General features: G+C 29.0%; 4 protein-coding genes across 6 annotated transcripts in view; 2 read left to right on the top strand and 2 right to left on the bottom strand.

Annotated features, from left to right (window-relative positions):
• Positions 1 to 1203: 1203 nt before the first annotated feature.
• On the bottom strand, positions 1204 to 9749 carry LOC111039776 (DNA topoisomerase I, mitochondrial). 2 transcript variants are annotated; one of them, XM_022323405.1, is made up of 4 exons: positions 9199 to 9749; positions 8906 to 9134; positions 6298 to 6350; positions 1204 to 3784 (listed from the first exon to the last, which is right to left on the bottom strand). In XM_022323405.1, the coding sequence occupies exons 2-4, from the start codon at positions 8910 to 8912 to the stop codon at positions 1601 to 1603; spliced, it is 2244 nt and encodes a 747-aa protein (XP_022179097.1). In that variant the 5' UTR covers positions 8913 to 9134; positions 9199 to 9749; the 3' UTR covers positions 1204 to 1600. The 2 variants fall into 2 exon arrangements, with proteins under 2 accessions (XP_022179097.1, XP_022179096.1); XM_022323404.1 differs by lacking the exons at positions 8906 to 9134; positions 9199 to 9749 and adding an exon at positions 7487 to 7805.
• LOC111039777 (tubulin delta chain-like) lies at positions 4005 to 6291 on the bottom strand. Its single transcript, XM_022323406.1, has one exon. The coding sequence runs from the start codon at positions 6232 to 6234 to the stop codon at positions 4990 to 4992; it is 1245 nt and encodes a 414-aa protein (XP_022179098.1). The 5' UTR covers positions 6235 to 6291; the 3' UTR covers positions 4005 to 4989.
• Positions 9750 to 10171: 422 nt separating the features above from the next.
• LOC111039779 (ribosome-recycling factor, mitochondrial) lies at positions 10172 to 14173 on the top strand. The gene is made up of 5 exons (XM_022323407.1): positions 10172 to 10711; positions 11006 to 11143; positions 11409 to 11619; positions 11681 to 11837; positions 13882 to 14173. Exons 1-5 carry the CDS (start codon positions 10483 to 10485, stop codon positions 13963 to 13965), a joined length of 819 nt encoding a protein of 272 aa, XP_022179099.1. The 5' UTR covers positions 10172 to 10482; the 3' UTR covers positions 13966 to 14173.
• Positions 14174 to 14869: 696 nt separating this feature from the next.
• The window catches only part of LOC111039752 (inverted formin-2-like), a 55749-nt gene continuing 52263 nt past the window's right edge, over positions 14870 to 18355 (top strand). For both annotated transcript variants that reach the window (XM_022323363.1, XM_022323360.1), the window contains exon 1: positions 14870 to 15033. The gene's annotated coding sequence lies outside the window, so the exon portion shown is untranslated. The remainder of the gene's footprint in view (positions 15034 to 18355) is intronic.

Genomic DNA, 18355 nt, shown 5'->3' with positions numbered 1-18355 from the left:
TTTATAGCTGCAGTGTTATATTTAAAAGTTTGTACTTTGTAATAACACATTCAGTTTTGGATCAACCAACAACGCCATCATTATTTATGCAATTTAAGGTTAATTAATTCTTATTTAACTTTATTAAACTAACATGTACAGTTAAAAGGTTTATTCAACAAGCGATTATTGAGTGGGGAGTTAGGGCGGAGTGTTGTTTACTGATATAGTGATATAACTAATTATTACAAAAGACTAACTGCAGAATATGCGGGGGGGTTAGCACCGGCAGTTTCTTGGATGAAATTGAGCAGTTGGCTAGAATGGAAATTCAATACTTACAGCCAAAGCACAGTTTTGGCTAGGTACAACAATTAGATGACTGTTTCAAAAAAATAAAAATAGTTCCCTAGTATCATGGTTTATGATAAAAACATTTATTTTATCCAAGAGAATATTGATTTTTAATTTTAAGACAACGTAATGTAAACACTGTTGCCGCACCAATAGTAATTAGTATTACCTACTACACAATAATGCAATAGCCAAATACAAATTACCTAATAAATGGAAATTACTGTGATTTTATTTGATATAATAAGTACAAGATTTTGACATGATTATCATATTATATAATAAGAAGTGTCCTAAGGTAATTTGCATTTTACTTGGAAAGATAATGAACACTACATTATCGGAACATGGGCTTTTGATCTATGAATAAAGTACTACTTTTATGGTGGAATAAACCAAGTATTGAAAGAAAATACAAACAAATTGGATGAATTATTTTATTTGAATTGAAATCATTACATTTGAAACCATACATAATATAAATAAAAGTGTGTAAGTACCTACTTCTTCTTTAAATTATATATAAGTATATTATAACAATTATATTGAGTATATTTTTTTCAATCACAAGAATTTACTTAATTGGTTTTAAAAAAATATGAAAATGATAATAACATTAAAATTTGTTAAGCTTTTAATTTAAAATTCAATATAATTCTGTACACATTTTGTATTACAGTAAAAAACATTACGACTGACATTTATTACAACTAATTTAATAATATTATTTGCTGGAAGAACCCCCTTTTTATGGGCATTATTAATATGTAAAACAATAGTTGTTACTGTAATACATTACTAATAAAATTAAAATTACAAAAGTCACCATTACTTGAAAGTACATCAAAATAAGTTTTAATTTGTTTTCTATTTTATACAAAATACTATTAATCATATTACGAGAGCATTATCACAATTTACAATCAGTAGTATAAGGTAAAAAAAAATTAAGGTCTAGCATACAATAAACATGCTTACAAACTTATATATTTTGGTTCTAAGACAGATACTACAATACAAAGAAAAAAATCTATGAATAATTGTAAAAAAGAATACAATATATAGTTTTTTTATTAATTACATTTTTATGTTTTTCTTCAATTGATTTCAATGATGGTACCATGAATAAGAATCAATTTGTACCAATAATTATTGTAAAAACACTGTTCCGCCAGGTTAATTAAGTAAAAATAAAAAAGGACAATCAATATAAAATTGGTTTTAAATCACTGATATTGAATTCAGGTTATTTCGTTTCATTCAAACTTTAAAATATGTAGTCTGGTCCAGCCATGTCAATGGCCCATCTAAACTTGTCTCTTTGCGTTTTATTGTATATCTTCTCAATAGGAACATTGAACTTTTTGCACCAAGCTACTGATATACGCGGATCCAAATAATTCAATTTAGACGTACCTAAAGCAATTGTCTTGTTTTCTTCCTTGTCAGTTTCTTGAACTTCTAATTTAGTCAATTGTTCTTTTAATCGTTCTAAAGCTTTTTTCCTCTTTTCTAACTGAGCCTTGGAATGCACACTACCGTCTTTCACATCTCGCTTGGCTTGTTTATATTGATCCTTAGCTTCTTTTACAGCTGCTCTTTTAGATTGAATTTTTTCCTTTAGATTTCCCATTGACTTTTCGTGTGTTTTTGGTACAGCACGTTGATGGTTACACAAAATAGCAACTGCACGATTCGCTCGATTATATTGTAAGATTTTCTCCGCAACAGACACATTTGGATCAGTTAATTTTTCTAGTTGTTGTTGAAGTGTCCATGAAGCATTGAATGTACGGAAAACTTTTGCAGTAAGTCCATCCATAAGTTCATGTAAGTGTTGATTTAATATTGATGTGTTCAAACGATCAAATAAATCATCACTACCTTTTTTATTTTCCATAAATATCTTCAAGTTTTTGAAAACTCTTTTTTCTACAGGTACTTCATTGTAATATCTAATGGAATCTTTACCAAGGAAATCAAATACAACTACATATTCATTGCCATTAAATTCTTCATGTAATTGTATGTGTTCCACACGTAAAGAGCAACAGCCTACAGTATCAGCTTGGTCTTCGTCTTTTTCATTTCCTGCTCTTAATGCCAATTTATCAATGAAATACAAAGCAACTGATCTTTGTCTTACATGCATTTCACGAGATTTCCAGTCATTAATATAATTTTCTCTTATCTTATCAATTGATTTCGCCAATCTTCTAGCAGTCTCATACTTTTGCCAATCTTTTTCTCCCTTAAGTTTAGAAGATGGATTTAACATAACATATTTAACTTGTCCTTGCACGTTTTCTATCCAGCTAGCAAGCCAGGTGACACCACAGTCATGTCTGACTTCTTTCCATTTGTGACCAGGTGGAGGTTTAGGTATATTAGAATCTTTGCTACAATTAATTAAGACATCCTCAGGTACTACCCGTTTTTTTAACATACCCATCTTAGGATGTTCACCTCTTCCTCTAAATAAACCAGGTGGTTCAATTTTAAAATTACCAATCTTTTCTTTATGACCATCAATAGTACAAAATCCATACTCTTTTTGCATAGCTTCGTTTTCTTCTTTTATTTTCTTTTTTTCCTCTTTACTCATAGCTTTACGTTCCTCTGATTTTTTAGTAAAATACACATTCATCTCTTTAAAGTTACATAATGAGAGATCAGATATTAACTCCTTTTCTTTGGGTGTCATAGTTTTGCGCCAGTCTTTGAGAAAGTTTTTATTAAATACTTCTTTTGTTGTATAATCATGTTCAAGCATTTTAGCATAGAATGTCGCTACTTCTTCTGCTAACTCTGAAAGAACTACATGCTTACCATTATAATAAAATTTAACATTACTCGGTAAAGGTTCATATGCTGGAGCAAAAACAGGTCCTTTATGTTCCAAAAACTTCCATTTAACACCATCATCTTTTTTCTCTTCTTCCCACCATTTCCATACTTCTTGCGGTTCTTCTTCCTTTTTTTTCTTTGGTGTACCCTTAACAGGACTTTCTTTTTGAGATGTATTATTTTCTTTTTTTACTTTATGTTTAGAATCTCTAGATGAATGATTTCTATCCTTTTCTTTATGCTTACTCTTATGTTCTTTATCTTTTTTATGTTTTTTGTGACTGCTGTTGTGTTCTTTTTTAATATGCTTTGTTCGAGCGCTCAGAGGAACATCATCTTCACTACTTTCAGAATGCTTGCGTTTTCTGTTTGATAAAGGTATGTCATCATCAGACGCTACTTCTTCCTTTATAGAAAAATCATCATCACTTTGTTTCCTCTTGTGGCTAGACATATTAAAGTCACCATCATCAGAGAAATTTTCATCCTTAATACTATGATTTAATTTGTAATCTCTTTTAATCTGGGTATGATAACCTGAATCATAGGGCTCATCTTTGTATTCTCGTTTAATTTCTTTCTTGACACCATTTTTTTCATGTTCCTGCGGAATAAAAAAAAAGTTTAAAATAATATTTTAAGAATGATATAGGCCCCTTTTATCCAATTATAGTTTTATAACCAAACCAAATGTATACTATGAAAAAAAATATTTAGCTGTAACTTATATATAGGAATCATTAAGTAAAGAATAAAAAGTTTATAATCAATAGTAATAATTAAATAGTGATACAAAAAAAAGGCCTTGTGTACATTATTTAAAAATGTTACCTTTGATTTATATAAAAAGCTCATGTACACCTATTCAACTTGATCGGTGTTCAACTGAATAGACATGAATCACTCATAAGAAAATTGAGATGATTGAATGTTGATGTTGAGAGACAAAAATCAAAAGATAATATATAAAATCTTGAAATAACCAAACACTTGTGAGGACTAAAACACTAAGAATGATAACTGTTTAAAAAACATAAAAATAAAATATTAAGCTGTTAAGCTGATAACTCCTTATGTAGTCAAATTAATAATAATAGTAGTAGTTGAATAGGCGTATATGGAGTATATATTTTATTTTTAAATTGTATCATACACAATTCATTAGCTATTATTAAATAAAAACCCCAAAATGTAACCATTTGATATGTTTACAGTAACTAAATATCTATTAATTAATAACAGGGTTCCACAAATTTATTTTAAAGTTCATTAATATATTATGGACCAATAAATAATGAATGATTAGTTCATAAGCATCTCACAAATGATTAAAGATTAAATAAAAATGAATATTGGCCAACGTGACTTAGTATTTAAAACATCATTCATACACTTATTAACAAAGTTTCATACAATATCAAATGATAATACAAATTTGTCTGCAATATTGTTACCTAAAATTAAACTATTCAACTAAATATGGGAAGAAAAAAAAATAATATGAATAATAAACATGAATGTGTGTTCAATCAAAACTAAAAAGATGATTTATTATTTATTTTAAATGACACTCAAGTTTGTACAATTTCAGTAGCACACTAAAAAAAAAAATTATAAGTTTTTATAAAAAAAAACCAAATAGGTACCAATAATTAAAATTGTCGTTAAAAACAGGAATAAAGTGAAAAAAATATCTAGGAACACCTTAAGACTAATTTGTGACAACTGACTAGAAAAAATTATAACTAATATGTTGAGATCTAATAGTTAATAAAATTAAAACAAAAGTAGGTACTATGAAGAGTTAAATCACTCTAATTCATAATAGTCTTTAATAATTTCGTTCACATGAGAAAAAACATTTTTAAAATCATTGATATTTGTATTATATTGAATATAATGATGTACAAATGCTTTATGGGAAAAAGCCCGTTTGGCTAATTTTACTACAGAGCTTAAAGCAGAAACATTTGTTGAGTTATTTGACAACACACTTAAATATTTGGAACCCATAAAATGTCTTTGTTGAAACATTTGTAAAAATTTATGTTCCTCTAGAATATGTTTAGAAAATGATAAAGTACTTAACTTTCCAGAAAAATTTAATTTATCAACATCATTGGAAGTATCACCTCGATATACAACAAAATTTCCAAAAGACACACAATGTGATGAATTTAATGAACGTATAGTTTGATTCACAATTGCTTCCCATCTTGGAGTTGATTCATATGAAGAATATTCTTTTCTATAATTTGGAGATGACTGTAATCTTAAAAATTTATATTTTTGATCATGTACAAGTGACAGAAAATAAGGAAATGTTTGATGTTCTACTGGTTGAAATATAGATATTAATTGTTTGCTGGCTATTTGATTCAAATCATCAAATGAAACTTTGATTTCTGAACGCCCAGCTTGACAAACTTCTTGTAAAACAGAATTATCAAATGAAAAAATACAATCTGATATACTGTACAGTTTGCTAATAGTAAATGAAGTATTATAATTTTGGATAGCATCTTTTGACTGATATGGCATGACAAAGACTACAATAAAAGAAATTTTAGGAAAATCCTGTTTTAATTTTTCAAGTATAAAACATGCTGATCCAGCACAACCACCCGAAGGTGATAATATTATTAAAAAATATTCAATTTTATCAATTTTATTTATTTCAAATCTCAACCGACTAGAAACATCTTCAAACATTTCAGGACCTTTGACATAATAGCAATATGACCAGTTATTTGTAGTTCCTTCAATAAAATTAAACCCTAATGCATTTTGTCCAAATCCCCAATTACAATTTTTTGATTTTTTTAAAGTATCACCAATATTTGGATCTCCTATATCAATTAAAATTGACCTGGGCTCCAAATAACCACTAGATTTTAAATCAAAGAAATAAGACTCACTGGTATGTTTATACTCTTGGTTAACTTGTTCAGTAACAATGGGATCAAAAGTGTTTATGTCATTAAAAATAGTGGAATAAAGACTATGGGTAAAACGTATACCACAAGTACCAAAACATATAGTTAGAACAGACATGGCTTTGTTAAATTAATAAATAATAATATATCGATAAAAAAAAAACATTTTTTAGTAACTAACCCTATCACGCTTCTTTGATTTTTCATGTTTCCGATCACTGGACTCTCGATCTTCTGCAAAAATACAATAACAATAACAATTAAATTGGTATAGGTAACAATAAAAATTACTAAAGAAATTAATGGTCGATCAAATGAAAATGTATAACAATGAATGTAACATGGAAATAATAATATATGCAAGCATTTTTATCGATGTACCAATAACGAAGCCTAATCCCTATATAGATAGTAGGAGAAAATAGATATATTGTCGAGTATACCTATTGTTGAGTAGAATTAAAGATTTACACAAAAAAAAATGTACATAATATTATATAATGACGTTAAGGCTGGTAAAATACGAAAATAGCACTATCAGTCCAGTAGCATAATAATTTTACAGGCCAAAATCAGGTAACATCGGAGGTAACATAAATTATTTTTTAGTTTGATGAACTAATGTTATCTAAATGATTTTTATGTAACTATTACCCGGGCTAGTACCTAACTAGTATATTTGGTATAAATAGGCAGTAGATATCAACAACTAACAAAAATAACTGAAATTTGTATTTACAATAACTTGGTAGGTATTATTAAAGATTATTAATTACCTATTATCTTATATGTAATAATATAGTGATAAAAGGTACTTAATTAATAAATAATAGGTATTGGCAAATTTTGAATGAAACTTAAAAGTATTTTATTTTTATGGTGCAAAATTTTAAAATTCATATTAGATGAACATGATTCATACATAATAGGTATATGTATTTCAGAATAAAGTCTAAGAAATTATGGGTAATTATTAAATAGGTAAGTACCAGTGGCGCACAGAAGTATTTTGAGAGCACATGCAACTAACAAAAGTGACCCACCCACCCACCCAGTACTAATTGGCGAGTTACTATGGAATGCAAATTAGTACTCGCAGGTACACACACACACTAAACAATGTAGGTATTATTTTTCCTATAGGTACCTACTGTTTACAAATTGATGAATTGACTCATATTTAGATAGGTAAGTAAGAATTAAAAACCTACCTAATAGTTAAAAATCTAAATCTAAATCTAAATAAAGAGGTAGGTACATTAAATTACACTTAATAATAATTAATAAAGATAGATAGGTAAGCTACTTCTATTTAAAATAATTTTAGATTAAAAATAGATTAAATTTATATTTTAGGCAAAGTACCACACCTGTATAATAAAATGGAAAATTGTAACAACGCTTACACACCCGAGCAACATAACAGTATACATTATCATACAAGTATTTTACACTCATCAATTTAGGCAATCCATTCAATGTCAATAATTGAGGAAGGATATGATGTGAACATGTAACAGTTTGTCGTTTTGATACATCAATATAAACACAGCTTAAGACATTTGTATAATATCCTTGACTGGATTGCTTAATCACAGACAAAGCATGAATCACCAAATTTATACGCGCAATACCAATTGTCATTTTATTTTTCAAGTAAACACCAAAGCACATGAGGATGATATAATCTACTTAGGTCATCAACCTCAATCTTAGAACATAATAAAGTTAAGAACTATAATATAGATATTTAAAATTAACAAATAAAGGTAGGTATATTGAGCATTAACATAATCTCATGAATAGAAAATATAGGTAGGTACCTCCTACCTTGTAATAATTAAATGTTTTTAGTTTTTACAGGGATTTTGAGGTTATGGTTCAATAGTTTTTATAATAGGTAGAAAATAAAATAAAGAGGTACTTGTAGGCATAGGCGCCTTTAAAATGTTAATTTTGTATTTTAACTATCAACTAGATATATTTACTTGAAAGTTATGATCAAAATTAGTAAGTTACAGAAGGAATAAAAGTTTGTGTGATAACCACTGGATGAATTTGATACGAGCCTAAACCAATTGAGTACTGAGAACAAATAACACTTATTTGAAGATGGCTCAAAAATTATATACTAAAATACTAATATTTAGGTAGGTACCTAAATATAATTATCTTGTATTAATATATTCCTCAACAATATCCAACAAGACAGAATCGACAAATAACAAAATGAATCAAATCAGAACAAAATTTGTAATTCAGCTTGCTTTCATAAATCACAGCTGATTTGAAGGTAATCCAAACATCTGTAATGATTTAAAGATCTATAGGTATCCAGGTACCTAGTCCATTTACTAATCGACAAAATAGTGATCGTCCAAACGATCTGTAGGAATTTGGAAATTATAGTAGCATACTTGATACCATGTCCCATTATGTCATAGATAAGTAGTCCATTTGTAACTGAATGTGTGCAGTTAAGTAGGTAGATAAGTAGAAAAGAATTATGTGCAGTAAATATATAAAATTACAGATGACTTCCTGCTGTCTAATAACTTCTTAGAGTGTGCAAATGTTAACCTAAAGGTACAACAGAGTTCAAAAATATTTCACGAGGGTAAAGTACATCGGAAAATGGAAGGTAAAAAGGAGAAGAAAACAGAAACACGATAGTGATTTCCTGCGTGAGAGACGGACACAAGATCATTAGCAGGAGCATGTTTTGGTCTCCATAAAAGTATGTCCGTATGTAATTATAATAGTGAGGTGAAAAATAATCGAATAGTTACCGGCCATGTTTTCTGCTCACGTGGAAGACGAAACGAGGTAGATCTGCTGTAAAGCTGCTGACGTCGCGTTTTAGGAAGAATGCCGCCGTTGATGGTGCAAAGTAGTAATATATATATTACTAGGAAGTTAGGTGGTTATCATCGACGAGTAAACCGTGGAACCGACAATCAAAATTCGCACAGATCCTATCGATTCCGTGACAATGATAAATTTACTGTAGTAGGCACTCTACAATAATGATAAATTTACGATATTATTAAGTAGTCCAGTGTGGTCGTGATGGCAGTTGTACTGTTGTAACGGTGACGGCGAGGTGAACGATATGTATGAGATGTGGTATAGACGTGTTAACTGCAAAACGACGAAATCGCCGAACGGGTGATGGTGGTGGTTCGTCGGGTTTTTAGCAGAGCGGCGTCTGCCGGCTATAGAGTCATGCGCTGCGATCACGTCGGTTTTGTCGGACGGAAACCGAACGCATAATATAATGATGACGACGATTGTCGGTTGCGATTTCGATGTAAATACAGTAAAACAGCAACCTCGGACCACCGACAGACGCGCAAAGAAACTACACCACCGGTCGGGAACGCCGCACGGGTAAAAAATAAATCGAAATCGGAGCGTCTGAGAATGTGTGTGTGAGTGAGCGTAGTGTAGTACCGTACTAGTGTGTGTGTGTGTGTGTGTGTGTGTATGTGTGTGCGTGTCGTGAACGATTCGGACTTGCACGAAAATTCACGTACACGATACACACAAGTCACAAGTACGCGAGACTAAATAACGGCGGCGTCGGTCGGTGGCGACATAGAGACGGTGCGACCAGTCCACAGCCACGGCAGACGAGTGCATTGACTTTTTTTGTTTGATCATGCGACCCGGCAACGCTGCTGCCGCCGCCGCCGCGCAACGTTGCCAAAGCTAAATAAAATAGGCGGCAACGGCGAAATTTGTATTTTACGCGTAGTCTATCCGCCCGCCACCAGCCTCATCAGTCGTTGTCGTTTTCGTACGGAAAGTCTATTGGTTCTATAGGTACTCACAATCTGAGATCAAGATTTTTAAGAAAGACATTTGAGTGTATCGGTTCAATAACTAGCTTTCAAGAAGTTACATGAGCGGTATACCACAGAAACGTACCAATCCATATCGGACTTCCATATACGAATCGGTACATATCGAACTTTTCTTTTTGAAAGTCGTCTATGGTCATAAACTAAACACAGTTTTATCTTTGAAATATCGAAAATCGTTGTCATATGATTATATTTATTTTTTATGTATGAATAGTAATATTAATTTTGGAATAATATGATGACAATTTTGAATACTCTGTGGGTTCCGGGATGGTATGAAAAACAAAATGGCAGATGTGCTATTGATACCATTATCTATGTCGTCGACGACGGGACTTTGATAAGAGATAACGATTTTATAAACGAAAACGACAAGCACGGGCTAAGGACAAACAGCAGGCAAAAGCCTAAAATAATATTTCAAAATTCAAAATTCTTGTTATCCCATTTATTCTCCCGATTTCTCGTCGCATCCCGTTTGGTGCTTAGTCTTAATCAACATGTTTAAAATAACGACTGCTGTAGGATTTCAAGTCGTCTCTGCCCTGCGGTACGGGCAAAGTCCATGTTACATCGCACTCCAATGTCTTGGTAGGTTAGATGCAAAATCGCAGTTGGGCCCAAAATGCCGGTTATCAAAATTTCTCAATAATAACGTCAGCGACCTATGTTGTACACACCATTCGGTTCGGTGTTATGCCAAAAACAAAGACAAGAAAAGCAATAAAGGTAATAAGGTATAATAATATCACGTTTCCAGCACATATTTGCAATGATTAATACCATAAGCGAAATTAAAAAATTTCATCAGGACTGACCAAATGATAAATATGGGAAAAAAATTCCAATTACAAAATAAATTTTTTATATTAATTTTAAATTTTATTACTGAAGTCAGTATTAGTTCAGGACATGAGCCTGGCTGGCCTCATCTGTCGTTTCACCTATGATAAATGTCCATTATGCAAATATCTAATAAGTAGTGAATGTTGTTTGTGTATTTAGTTTATATCCATTTTTAAGGTCAGAAGAAAGTATCCATTGATGAGAACTTTTTGGCTGAGCACTTCAAATACAATACCATGAAAACTGAAATGGAAAAGGCTGTGGCTGCATTAAAAAATAACTACATCAAAAATCTGTCCTTAAGATCTTCTACAGGTATACCTATCACAATAAAAACAATTCACTGTATTATGTTATATTATTATTTGTTATCCTTATCATTAACAGCAAACTGACTTTACTTGCAAGACAGACAAACTTGATTGACCCGTGAAATATTATATATATTATTTTCAATGAAACTAAGTTCTTATTAAATGGAATGTGAAATGTGGATGAACTATTAACGATTAATCAATAAGAAACAATGTAGTACCCACAAAATACTTAACAACAATTTAATCTTAAACTCACATTTTAGGAGCATTGGATTCACTACCAGTTACATTTGAAGGCGATGAATATGTTATACAAGACTTAGCACAGATTGTGAGAAAAAATCCTAAAACAATAATTTTGAACATGACATCATTTCCACAAGCAATTCCATCTGTTTTGGAATCATTAAAAGCTTCTGGTATGAATTTAAATCCCCAACAAGATAAAACTTCTATATTTATACCAATACCTAAGTAAAGTATTAAAGTAAAACATTTTGAAAATAAGTAATTTTTTTACATTTTCATATTTTAGAGTTACAAAAGAACATAGGGAAAACCTAAGCAAAGGTGCAAAGGCACTTTTCATCAAAACTAAAGATTCTATTAAAGAATTACAAAATAAAAATATCAAACTATTAAAAGACAATGATGCCTTGGCGACTGATTTGGTTCACACTTTGCAAGATCAGGTACTTCAGAAAATTATATGCTTTCAATTTTAAATCCTTTATCCTTCTTTACTCCATTAAATAAAATTATGTACATGTCCTCAAACAAATCAAAGTTGTTATGTTTAAGATATGATGAGTTTGAAATAACAAGAAATGCACAATATTTCCTTAAGTCTTAAACTTATTCAAATTCTATTTATTGTTTATAAAAAAGACAAAAAATTTAAAAAAAATATTTTATAGACTATTATAATAAGTAGGTTATAAAATATTTGTATTAGTTAATTTTATTTAACAACTACACCAAAATACAGTTAGTTATACTATGTATACACATGATATTATTTAACAATAATAGTAAATAGTAGATACTAACAATTTTAATTCAGAAAAAATGTATGCGTAGTCAGTTACCTATTAAACTTCAGTAGCAAACAACTTTGATGACACAAAAAGTTCTACAAATGCATTTATATGATTAATAAAGCAATACTATTCTTCTTTTACTTAACTTTTACAATGTTTTAATAGTTTAACTTTAACTCCAGTGTTGAGGTTGATAGAACTTTCAGTTTCTTATCTTTATAATGTTTATTTTCTTTGAAGATATTTGAAAATTAATTTTTCTAGGTATATATCAGAGCATATGATAAGAAATTTAAGAAAATTATGAATAGTATTTATTTTTTTGCTGACAATACTATAATTTGTAGGTATCATATTAAAGATATATTTTATATAATCATATTTATGATTACCAAATTTATTATTTTGTATCCTAATCATTCATTCCATCTGCACATCAAAATGTACATTTTGTTATATTTTTTAGTTTTAGTTTTAATTTTAATTTATTAAGTTTTAAGATTATTAATGTTGACATTTTGTTATAAATTGAATGCATAAACAATATTAGTTGACAAAAAATAATGCAAATTTTACAACATTTATAATAGTTAGTTATGTATAATTTTAAACTATACCGTCACAAGAGTTTACTATTGTCTATCTGTTTAATACATTTGTATTGAAGAATTATACTCCAATATTTTACATCAAATTATATTTAAGTAATTTAACAAAAGTAATGCTAAAACTGATAAATTGAATCATTATTATATTTAAATTAAATTAAATATCATTATAGAATCTCTATAATTATTAATGAAGTCATTCAATTAATATTTCATATTTTTAACATAGAATTTTTTTTTCTAACCAATTTCTAAGAGGCTAATTTTGTAAGGCTTTGTTTATTGCCATGGAAATGAAAATCAACAATAAAAAAATATATTATGCTGTTAAAATATTAAATATATTTCTACTGTGCTACACCCAAAAACATATTTCTATGATACCTCAAGTTTCCTTACAGAGAAAAAATATCTAGTAGCATGCTACTTATAATATAAATGTAGAGTCGTACTCAGAGTTCAGACCTATTTGTTCGAAGGCCTGGCCAAAAAAAAAAAACTATTGTTTAGGGTCCCGTAAGATTTAGTTTGCCATTTAGGGCTGAGTACGACCCTGTATATACGAACAACATTTTTTAAAATAATTATTTATACTCTTTTTTTAAAATGAGTGCGCATCAGGCAGAGGACGAAATCTGGTTCTAAGTTACTTATCCTCCCCACTCTGCAGACCACTGTTGTTGACACCACGCACCCTGCCATATGCGTGAGCAGGGTGCTTTCTCATTTGAAAAAGTGTGTAGTACTAAAAAGTGTTATTAATACTAAACTAAAACTTGAGATTCAAAAAAAAAAATCTATCTGAATATGGTGTTCGTAGTTTGTTGGATGTGTATAACCTGCGCGAATGTTTGGTGAATAATGATGTATCAAAGTAATAAGTGTATTCTTTGGTATTTAAATTTAAGCTCATTTTACTATATAATATTCAATCAAATATTTTTTTTTTATAATATTTGCAATTAAAATATTTAAAAATTGTTTAAATTAAAAGAATTTTGATTAAAAAATACTGTCCTAAATCATTCTTTGATCTTCATTATTTATATATTTATATCATTATTTATTTATTTGTATGTAATATATAGATTACTGCATTGGCTGATAAATATGTACTGGAAGCACAACGAATAATGGAGGAAAAGCAAAGTGAACTCAAAGGTGATTCATAGTGCTTTTAAATTTACTCAATATGTAATTTAATCACAGTAGTTTCATCTACCAAGGTTCAGCCCAAAAATGATTAATCTCTTTTGTTTAGTTAGTTTTATACTTACCTGTTATTCTATAATCTACAGTGAAAACCAGTTTCAATGGTTGAATAATGTATGAATCATCAATACTGTACATTATTGTTCATTAAAAAATTATATGCATGGATGTATATTGTATATTTGTATAAAATATAAAATATATTTGTACATGTTTTATTACCATACCTACTTGTTGTCCATTGACAACCCCTGACAACAAGATACTTGTTGTTATACACAAACCTTTTTTATCTCTATCCTTGTTTTCTACTCTTTGTTTTTGTTTTATTTTTGTTATTATTTTTATTCAAAAAATGGACTAGGTACAAGGTATTATATTAAAGAACAATTAAATTAATACGTATAATATTGATCTACATACAGGATACACAGTACAAATAACAATTCTAGGTGAGTAATAATAATTTATAAATTATCACTATCAATTCATATATTATTTATTAAATTAAATACGATATATTAAAATTGATTAACCAATGTACGAAACATAAAAAAAATGATTTTTTTTTAAATTTTCTTGAATATTAGTTTAGTTTTAACTTTTTTGCATAAACATGAAACATATCATGAGAACTAATTGATTCGCATCTATTTACAAAAAACAACTGATTAATTGAAGGATGTCTTAAATTCTCGATGAGTAAACAGTAGGTGCCTAAGCCTAATCAATTGACATTGTTTTACAATATTATATTTTAATCCGTTTAATACGCCGGTGTAGGTATTTAATACGCCACTTCGCCAGTAGACCTTGAAGGTTTTAGTTCAAATGAATATTGGGGGGCAGACAGGTGCTGCTGGCAAGATAGGTACCTACCTACCTGCCGTCATTGAACCTCAACTTGTGCTCGTAGCCACAACAATGTCGTTTAAGTATAATGTGTCTTTGAAGAATTTAGTGTACGAAAGTGCTATTTAGTATTATGTATTGACGTCGAACTTTTCCATTTTCAAATTTATAAAATTGTAAGTAATTTCACAAATTATTTTATTTATGTATAACCAATATTAAGTAGGTACCCATATTTAGACTTATTATTACTTCTTAGGTACCTACCTACTTGAATGTCCGGAACCCGAGTGCCATATATAATCCCTTTAATATATTTTTTCAACTAAATTAAATACCTTAAGTCTTAATATAGGTATCATTCAATACCTACTGTACTTAATGTTAACTAATCGTAAACATTTTTTCGTTACATTGTATTTAAAAAAGTATTATTTTACAGGTTCCTACCGTAATGTATTTACTAATTCAACAATTAGTTATTATATACCAAAGAATTCGATATAATTTCCAAAATTTGGGTTATAATTAATAGTATGTACAATGTACCTATGTAATAAGTTATTATTACTGCAATAACTCATTGGTACAAAAATAAAATACATTCGTAAATATTAAAATTTAATGTATCAAGATGACAAGATATATCTGATAAATTTATTGACTATTGAGTAAAAATATTTAAAATATATAGGTACTTGGGTTATTCATGTGTAAGAGATACTATTGTCTATTATAGTATATATTAGTCATTAAACAATAATGATATAATAACATGAAAATGCGAACTTGATATTTGTATAATATTGTATATACACTGATTTACATTAGACCTCGGCAATGTTTGCGTTTCCAACGAAACCGTCATGTCTGACCGCAATCGGTGAAATGCAATGACCTATTGGGTAATACCCAATAAATATTGTGTAGGTTACGGAGTGCGATTCAAATAAGTTTTTTATTTTCACCTTCAGCGATTTCCCGGCAATTCTATAGTTTCCACGTGCAAAACTTATAGGTCATTGCAGAACCAATGTTCTACAAAAAAAAATACCCAGAGGCAATGATACGTACAAATTCCCCTACACTTTTATTGTAATGAGTAGGTGATATGCAGATTCGAAGAAAACATAATAAAATAAATTAGTTCCTCATTTCATAGAATTCTTTCTGTTATTTATATATAGACGAAAACACTCCGGTTATACTAATACAAAAATATCGTCAATATCTGTCTAAGCAAAATGTGTTGCATTCTGTAGTAAAATAATAAGTATATGATTTTACTCTGATCGGTTTTGGCGTTTTGCTTCGTATTTGTCACATTGTAATGTGCATATAATGTTGACATTTGACGGTTCTAAAATATTGAGGGGTGATAATATTAAATACCTTACCTAATACCTACATATTAGAGTAGTTTCTTTAGTATTTTTTAATATTTATAATTATTCAATCCGACTTGGAGACATGCCAACAGGTATCGACTACTTACCTGTGTTCACAGAATTGTATAGTAATCTAAATACGAAAATATTTTATTAAAAACTGTGATTATAACTCATGAGTTACGATTTTTTAATTCTTATAGCTATATTAACTATTATTAAGAAACTATTTAAAGTCGAGTTTTCAAAGTTTGAAAAGAATGTTCCAAAAGTCTAACGTAAGCCCGTGATATAGATACTTTTAACAATTAAAAATTAAATAATGTAACTTACCTATCTAATTGTTTTAAGGCCTATAAATTTAAATTATCCATTACCTTAGGTACATTATATTCTATTCATTATTTATGTTAGTTATAAACATAATATATTTTTGAAATCATCCGAGCAAACAGTGACGGGTCTAGAGACTTGGGGGGGGGGGGATAAGTCATCATTTTCAGAAATCTTTCGATGTTATATGCTTTTTTTTTATTATTTTGTTTTTAACAATATACAATTTATTTAAAAATACGCATTTGAGAGGGGTCCTTGGCCCTTACGCCCCCCTGGAGCTACCCCTGCTTCCTAACCATTGACTTATAAGCAGTGCTTGACTCGAAAAAAAATAGTGAAGGGAGTCGGCTGATATTGGATAAAAGAGCGTCCAGATAAAATTAACCGTCACAACCACCTCAAAAAACAATATTACATTTTTTTTACAAATAAATTATACAAAAAGAAAAGAAAAAACATTTATTAATTATTTTAAAAAAAATTGACCGATTATTAACAAATTAAGCATTAAATAAGGTGCATACAATTTGATATGCACTATATCTTGCATAATACAATTTCTTATCACCGTATTTTATAGTTATGAGGATTTTAACAATTCATTTTTTTTTCGTAGGTACCTACAAAGTAAAAATATTATTATGCCTATTATATTTTGCATCAGGAAAACTGACAATTTACTAATTTTTCTACAAAAAGTTGAGTTTCCAACTGAATGTTTCAAAAAAAATAAAACGGAAAAAAGAAAAGGGACTCCGACCCTCAACAACCCCCACCCCTCCCCCAAATACAGTACCTATCATAAGTCTGTAGAAAAAACAACAAATTTCAAATATTTATTGTAATCTAACTAATCATAAAGCATACATGACACATTATTTGTCATAAAACCAAAGTTATAATTTTTATTGTAAATTGTTCGTTTTTTTTTTTATTATTATTATTAAAAACAATTATAACAATTTATACGAAAAATTGCAATAATTTATTTTAATGAAATAATTCCATATAAATAAATGATAGGAATAATAAAATTAGAACGTCCAAAAATGCTGTTAAATTATTTTATGAGTAGATTAGCCGGCTAGCCACCCAAGTACCTACCAGTCCTACCAGTATAAAATATTAATTTAGTCAATAATCAGCCTAGATATACCTATATGTCTATAAAATACCTATAGAATTTTCGATTTTATAGTACATGAGTTAGGATCCACATAGATCCTTCATTTTATCTTTATCTGATAATAATTAATTATGAAAATGTAAAATCATTGTCACATCTGCTCAGTAATTAGTAATTAGTAGGTATACTTACAAGGCGTTTTTTATTCAGCACTATGTGTACACTATACCGTCATTTGTATATTTTTGCCGTGTGATCATTATTTTACGAATTTCTAACACTTATCTACTCGTATAAAAAATAGTGCAACTGTATTTTTAAATTTGTTGAAGAACAACTGATTACTTTTAAAGCTCGAAAAGAATAAAAATATTTTTAATGTATAAAAAATGATAATACAAATATAAAACATATTTTGGTAAAAATTTCATGTATCTCCTCCTCAAACTTCAAAGTACCAACTAAATTCACTTTCCTACCAACAAAGATGCTGAAGTCTGAAATAGAACATTTTTACTGCTTCGAAAGGTAATGACACACAACAAAAAAAAAAAACATTGTAAACACATTACATTAATTGCTCCGATAAAAATCTAAAAATTAATTTTTACAATTAATGAAGATCTGTAAGTTATAAAAAAAACTGTC

Source organism: Myzus persicae, unplaced genomic scaffold, assembly GCF_001856785.1.
Source record: "Myzus persicae strain clone G006 unplaced genomic scaffold, MPER_G0061.0, whole genome shotgun sequence".
NCBI lineage: Eukaryota > Metazoa > Arthropoda > Insecta > Hemiptera > Aphididae > Myzus > Myzus persicae.
This window is presented reverse-complemented; position numbering and strand designations above follow the sequence as displayed.